The sequence below is a fragment of the Notolepis coatsorum genome (genome assembly GCF_963971535.1).
Source record: "Notolepis coatsorum genome assembly, chromosome: 4".
Taxonomy (NCBI): Eukaryota; Metazoa; Chordata; class Actinopteri; order Aulopiformes; family Paralepididae; genus Notolepis; species Notolepis coatsorum.
This window is the reverse complement of record NC_140168.1, coordinates 115,191,202-115,198,701: the sequence shown is the minus strand read 5'-3', so window position 1 is coordinate 115,198,701 and position 7,500 is coordinate 115,191,202. Positions and strand designations below refer to the sequence as shown.

The following is a 7,500-nucleotide window of genomic DNA, read 5'->3' as shown; positions in this document are numbered from 1 at the left end:
GCATTTTGTATAAAAGTATTCTGTACTTCTGTATGACAACTATTAAAGAAACTTGAACTTGAAACTTGAACACGCACGCAGTGAAATAATGCGGAGGCGATGTTCAAGGAGAGCAGGTTTGAACCCTGACGCGTGTCTTTTCCTGTGTCCTGGTGAGCGGGGGGGGGGGGGGGGGGGGGGGGGGGCAGATACCGCTTTGCCACAACTCCGTTATTCTTATGAGCAAAGAATGAATGTGAGGCATCAGTTGTAGAGCGATTGGGATAAAAGCTGAACGCAGTCCATTTACCATCTGAGCAGATTTAGTTATTCCACATCTGTCAAAAACGGTAATGGTGCATTTATATATCTCTTTTATCCAAAGCGCTTCACAATTTGTTCCTCACATTTTACCCGTTCACTCACACATTCACACACCGACGGCGGAGGCGACCGTGCTGCGAGGTGCCGATTTGCTCATCGGGAGCAGTTAGGGGTTAAGTGTCTTCTTGCTCAAGGACACTTCGACACGCTGCCCGGGTCCTCCCCGGGAATCTAACCCGGGAAACCTTCCGATTACCAGACGACCGCTCTACCTCCTGATCCACTGTGGCCGCCTATGCGGCAGGTAAGATAAGATAAGATATTCATTTATTGATCCCCTTGGGGAAATGTAGTCCTAAGAAAGAGGAGACCCAGGGCTTTCGATGGATGTTGAAATGTTCATAAAACTACACTACCCAGCTCACACCAGCCGCCGGCAACGGAAGTCCAACCATTTTTCACGTGATTTTCGTGTTTATATCTCATGGGTCGAACAAACCTCAACATTATTGCCATAAATTCAACGTATTTTGTTTATTTACCTTTCTGTGAACGTCGGGAAGAAAACTGCATCGCAATCCGGTGAAAAATGGCGGAGCTATGGACATTATACAAAAGTAACTGTACTTACAGTAGATTTCATTTACGGTCTTTGCTGCCCTGTTACGGGCGCCTGGTGGTACTAAATCCAGATTTAGCCCGATCCATAGATGTATGACATGGCCATAATAAGGTCATTTATAGGCCTGATATGCTATATTCTATATTCATATTTCAAATTGCATGTGTCTGGATGGCAAAATTCAGTACTGTATTTACAAAAAAAACTGTAAATCTTGGGGCGGCTACGTGGCGTAGTGGGCAAGGCGCTCACCACGAATGCAGAGACGCTGGGCTTGCCTGTTCGAGCCCAGCGCTCCACATTGCTATCAGTTTAGCTGGTCGTTCATACTAATACACATTGGCCGTATTAGGGGGTGGGAAACTGATGGGTGGGGATCGGGCGTTGTGGACAGCGACTCCTACAGGTCGGTTGGTGCGCCTGCGCAGTAGAATCAGGAAGTGTCGAGGGCAGCGTGAGCCTCCCACGTGCTACTCCTCGCCACTGAGAGATCGAGCTGCGCAGGTGAAAAGATGCGACTGCTGTTACCTCAAGTACCGGAGGGGACTTGTGCTATGTATGACTTAGTCCACATTGCAGCCGGCTTGTGGGAGGCAAGAAACAGCGTTCGTGACAGGGGAGGGTTGAATTGGATGATACGAAATTGGGATGGGAGAAAATATAGAAATAAATGGGAGAAAAAGTGGATAAAAAAAAAATTTAATCTTCTGCCCTTTACTAATTTGCTTAGATCTTTAATACACTTGACCTCAAGAAGGTGCTGAATGAGCTCAGTGGCTACATTTTTCACATCTGGTCAATGTTAGCATGGTGTTAATTATTCACTGTCAAAGATGAAAAAAAAAAAAAAAAAAAAAATAATTGATATTCTCCTTTGGTTCAATACAATTTACTCAGGCGTAGTAACAGAAACAATATTTCTGACACTGGAAATACATTCCCCGAGGTCCCTATATGTCCCTAGACACCAAGAACATGCAAATGGACCTTGTAGAAGTGGAGCAATCTTCCATTGTATGTACTTTTAGGCGAATCTTCTGAAAATATGGCTAGGGCTTAAGAGGTCAAAAACATTTGTCTATGCGTCAAGTTTTTTTGGTCCACTTTTTCTCCTTATTTTTCAATTTTTCTCCCATCCCAATTTCGCCTCGCCAATTGTCCCTTCAATTCTCCCCTCCCCTGTCTCGAACGTTGCTAGACCATGCCTCCCACTGGTCGGCTGCAGTGAGGACCAAGCCTTGCATCACAAGTCCCCTCCGGTACACGAGGAGGCAGCTGTCGCATCTTTTCACCTGAACAGCGCGATCTCTCAGTGGCGAGGAGTAACGCGTGGGAGGCTCACGCTGCCCCCGATATTTCCTGATTCTGCTGTACAGGCGCACCAACCGACCTGTAGGAGTCGCTGTCCACAACGTCCAATCCCCACCCACCTGCTTTCCCACCCCTAACACTGCCAATTGTGTTAGTATGAACGACCAGCCAAGCCGGTAGCAACGCCGAGAGCTGGGCTCGAGTCTATGCGTCAAGTTTATACTCATTCTACTCTTCTCTGCGCCGGCTGCCGGCTGTTCCCCGGTCGACCTCGGCGTTCCTCACCAGAGCCTTGGCCAGGTGCGGCATGGCGCCGGCGGTGATCTGGTTGTTCCTCAGCCGCAGGACCTTAAGGCCGGTGGTCGGCCACCTCAGACCGTCACACAGCTCCTCCAAACCTGGACCACATGACGGCACACATTTACATTTTTAGTCATTTAGCTGAACGCTTTCCTCCAAAGCGACTTACACGTTTTTGTACGACAAGTGAGCAGGAAGGGTACAACTCTTTCAGCTGATTAACAATGTTCATCAAAGTGTTGAAACTTGAGTGCTGCAGTGTCGAGTGTATGTTAGTATATTAGGAAGAGGACAATAAGAAGGTTCGTATCTTTTTTTTTCATTTCAAATATTGACTGAAGAAGTGTGCCTTTAGTTGACGGCGAAAAATTTGTTGGGTTCCGGCTGTCCTAACTGTGGTGGGCAGTTAATTCCACCATTGTGGAGCGAGGACCGAGAATAGGTGACTTCTCCTTGATGACCCTCCCGGAGCTCGGACAGGAGTGGGTCTGAGGCGGCCAGAAGATGCAGAGTGTAGGGGTCTTGAGGGTGTGTAGTTAGAAGATGCAGAGCGTAGGGGTCTTGAGGGTGTGTAGTTAGAAGATGCAGAGCGTAGGGGTCTTGAGGGTGTGTAGTTAGAAGATGCAGAGTGTAGGGGTCTTGAGGATGTGTAGTTAGAAGATGCAGAGCGTAGGGGTCTTGAGGGTGTGTAGTTAGAAGATGCAGAACGTAGGGGTCTTGAGGGTGTGTAGTTAGAAGATGCAGAGTGTAGGGGTCTTGAGGGTGTGTAGTTAGAAGATGTAGAGTGTAGGGGTCTTGAGGGTGTGTAGTTAGAAGATGTAGAGTGTAGGGGTCTTGAGGGTGTGTAGTTAGAAGATGCAGAGCGGAGGGGTCTTGAGGGTGTGTAGTTAGAAGATGTAGAGTTTAGGGGTCTTGAGGGTGTGTAGTTAGAAGATGCAGAGTGTAGGGGTCTTGAGGGTGTGTAGTTAGAAGATGCAGAGCGTAGGGGTCTTGAGGGTGTGTAGTTAGAAGATGCAGAGCGTAGGGGTCTTGAGGGTGTGTAGTTAGAAGATGTAGAGCGTAGGGGTCCTGAGGGTGTGTAGTTAGAAGATGCAGAGCGTAGGGGTCTTGAGGGTGTGTAGTTAGAAGATGCAGAGTGTAGGGGTCTTGAGGGTGTGTAGTTAGAAGATGCAGAGCGTAGGGGTCTTGAGGGTGTGTAGTTAGAAGATGCAGAGCATAGGGGTCTTGAGGGTGTGTAGTTAGAAGATGCAGAGCGTAGGGGTCTTGAGGGTGTGTAGTTAGAAGATGCATAGCGTAGGGGTCTTGAGGGTGTGTAGTTAGAAGATGCAGAGCGTAGGGGTCTTGAGGGTGTGTAGTTAGAAGATGCAGAGCGTAGGGGTCTTGAGGGTGTGTAGTTAGAAGATGTAGAGCGTAGGGGTCTTGAGGGTGTGTAGTTAGAAGATGTCGAGCGTAGGGGTCCTGAGGGTGTGTAGTTAGAAGATGCAGAGCGTAGGGGTCTTGAGGGTGTGTAGTTAGAAGATGCAGAGCGTAGGGGTCTTGAGGGTGTGTAGTTAGAAGATGCAGAGCGTAGGGGTCTTGAGGGTGTGTAGTTAGAAGATGCAGAGCGTAGGGTCTTGAGGGTATGCAGTTAGAAGATGCAGAGTGTAGGGGTCTTGAGGGTGTGTAGTTAGAAGATGCAGAGCGTAGGGGTCTTGAGGTTGTGTAGTTAGAAGATGCAGAGCGTAGGGGTCTTGAGGGTGTGTAGTTAGAAGATGTATAGAGTGTAGGGGTCTTGAGGGTGTGTAGTTAGAAGATGCAGAGTGTAGGGGTCTTGAGGGTGTGTAGTTAGAAGATGCAGAGCGTAGGGGTCTTGAGGGTGTGTAGTTAGAAGATGCAGAGCGTAGGGGTCTTGAGGGTGTGGAGTTAGAAGATGCAGAGCGTAGGGGTCTTGAGGGTGTGTAGTTAGAAGATGCAGAGCGTAGGGGTCTTGAGGGTGTGTAGTTAGAAGATGCAGAGCGTAGGGGTCTTGCGGGTGTGTAGTTAGAAGATGTAGAGCGTAGGGGTCTTGAGGGTGTGTAGTTAGAAGATGTAGAGCGTAGGGGTCTTGAGGGTGTGTAGTTAGAAGATGTCGAGCGTAGGGGTCTTGAGGGTGTGTAGTTAGAAGATGCAGAGCGTAGGGGTCTTGAGGGTGTGTAGTTAGAAGATGCAGAGCGTAGGGGTCTTGAGGGTGTGTAGTTAGAAGATGTAGAGCGTAGGGGTCTTGAGGGTGTGTAGTTAGAAGATGCAGAGCGTAGGGGTCTTGAGGGTGTGTAGTTAGAAGATGCAGAGCGTAGGGGTCTTGAGGGTGTGTAGTTAGAAGATGCAGAGTGTAGGGGTCTTGAGGGTGTGTAGTTAGAAGATGTAGAGCGTAGGGGTCTTGAGGGTGTGGAGTTAGAAGATGCAGAGCGTAGGGGTCTTGAGGGTGTGTAGTTAGAAGATGCAGAGCGTAGGGGTCTTGAGGTTGTGTAGTTAGAAGATGCAGAGCGTAGGGGTCTTGAGGGTGTGTAGTTAGAAGATGTATAGAGTGTAGGGGTCTTGAGGGTGTGTACTGTAGTTAGAAGATGTAGAGTGTAGGGGTCTTGAGGGTGTGTAGTTAGAGATCATTGACCGGAGGTAGGGGGGGGGCAACTTAGTCACGTGACTCAGTTGGTATTGCTGATTGGCTCGAACGCGGTATGTTTGTAAAACAGCGACCAGAGCTATACAAGTCATTTCAAATGAATCAACTCAAAACCTTCATGATGATATGTGTGATAAATGATTACGATGCAATCTTTCCTCTCTAAGCCATGGGAATCAAACCAAATCATCCCGCGTGGGAAAAGGATCATGGTTGTTTTGGTAGTCATTTCATGGTGCAGCCACGGTAAAGTTATGCACGGCCACGGCGTCACTTTTGGACTTAAATAACGCTGCGTTTGTAATACACTTTAAACCAAGATGCCGACGGTGATGTCATGGTGTCATCTTCTCTCTCTCTCTCTCTCTCTCTCTCTCTCTCTCTCTCTCTCTCTCTCTCTCTCTCTCTCTCTCTCTCTCTCTCTCTCTCTCTCTCTCTCTCTCTCTCTCTCTCTCTACCCTCATCTATGTAACATAGACAGTGGTGGAAGAAGTACACAGTTCCTTTACTTAAGTAAAAGTAGAAATACTCCTTCAAAACCAAGTATTTGCTATTGAATGTACTTATGTTTTAATGAAGTAAAAGTACACATTCTACATGACGTTTGTGTATCCATTGACCTCTATAGGTCATGTTAAAGTGGTATGTGGTCCGGTTATCCTGCTCTGATTAAAGGTCATGTTAAAGTGGTATGTGGTCCAGTTATCCTGCTCTGATTAAAGGTCATGTTAAAGTGGTATGTGGTCCAGTTATCCTGCTCTGATTAAAGGTGATGTTAAAGTGGTATGTGGTCCAGTTATCCTGCTCTGATTAAAGGTTATGTTAAAGTGGTCTGCAGTCCAGTGATGCTGCTCTGATTAAAGGTGATGTTAAAGTGGTATGTGGTCCAGTTATGCTGCTCTGATTAAAGGTTATGTTAAAGTGGTATGTGGTCCAGTTATGCTGCTCTGATTAAAGGTTATGTTAAAGTGGTATGTGGTCCAGTTATGCTGCTCTGATTAAAGGTTATGTTAAAGTGGTATGTGGTCCAGTTATGCTGCTCTGATTAAAGGTTGTGTTAAAGTGGTCTGCAGTCCAGTGATGCTGCTCTGATTAAAGGTTATGTTAAAGTGGTCTGCAGTCCAGTGATGCTGCTCTGATTAAAGGTTATGTTAAAGTGGTATGCAGTCCAGTTATGCTGCTCTGATTAAAGGTTATGTTAAAGTGGTCTGCAGTCCAGTGATGCTGCTCTGATTAAATGTGATGTTAAAGTGGTATGTGGTCTAGTTATGCTGCTCTGATTAAAGGTTATGTTAAAGTGGTATGTGGTCCAGTTATGCTGCTCTGATTAAAGGTTATGTTAAAGTGGTATGTGGTCCAGTTGTGCTGCTCTGATTAAAGGTTGTGTTAAAGTGGTATGTGGTCCAGTTATGCTGCTCTGATTAAAGGTCATGTTAAAGTGGTATGTGGTCCAGTTATGCTGCTCTGATTAAATGTGATGTTAAAGTGGTATGTGGTCCAGTTATGCTGCTCTGATTAAAGGTTATGTTAAAGTGGTGTGTGGTCCAGTTATGCTGCTCTGATTAAAGGTTATGTTAAAGTGGTATGTGGTCCAGTTATGCTGCTCTGATTAAAGGTTATGTTAAAGTGGTATGTGGTCCAGTTATGTTGCTCTGATTAAAGGTTATGTTAAAGTGGTATGTGGTCCAGTGATGCTGCTCTGATTAAAGGTGATGTTAAAGTGGTATGTGGTCCAGTGATGCTGCTCTGATTAAAGGTGATGTTAAAGTGGTATGTGGTCCAGTGATGCTGCTCTGATTAAAGGTGATGTTAAAGTGGTATGTGGTCCAGTTATGCTGCTCTGATTAAAGGTGCTGTTAAAGTGGTATGTGGTCCAGTGATGCTGCTCTGCAGAAGCCTCAGCAAGCCCCCCACGCAAGGAATCCCCAAAACGGCAGCAAACTGAGGGAGCCCAACGATGAAAACCAACCAAAATCCACCAAAGCACATGTAAGAGACCAGCACCCAACTCCAGGAAAGGCCCAGGCGCCATCACACACGGACTGGCCATCAGGAAATTCTGGAGTATTCCCGGTGGGCCGGCCGGTCCATCTCCACTTGCGAGGGCCGCCCAACCTCTAGCTTTCTTTTTTAAACAGACATATTATTTATTGGCGGGTTCTATGTATGATATTTCTATATCAGGGGTTCCCAATAGGTGGCATGGGGGGGCACATCAGGCCCACAAGGCATTTGAATTTGGCCCGGCAAGATTCTAATATTATGTACGTTTCTCCTATGACAATAGCGGCCGCTTTTTTTATGAAATTCGTAGAGCAGAGAACCT

General features: G+C 46.7%; 1 protein-coding gene across 1 annotated transcript in view; it reads right to left on the bottom strand.

Moving 5' to 3' along the window:
• Window positions 1-7,500, bottom strand: part of LOC311226660 (uncharacterized protein) — a gene marked incomplete at its 3' end in the record, with an annotated part of 96,297 nt that overhangs the window by 52,401 nt on the left and 36,396 nt on the right. The window contains exon 14 of the mRNA XM_084312076.1: window positions 2,522-2,634. Coding sequence (XP_084168202.1) covers window positions 2,522-2,634 — 113 coding nt within the window. The remainder of the gene's footprint in view (window positions 1-2,521; window positions 2,635-7,500) is intronic.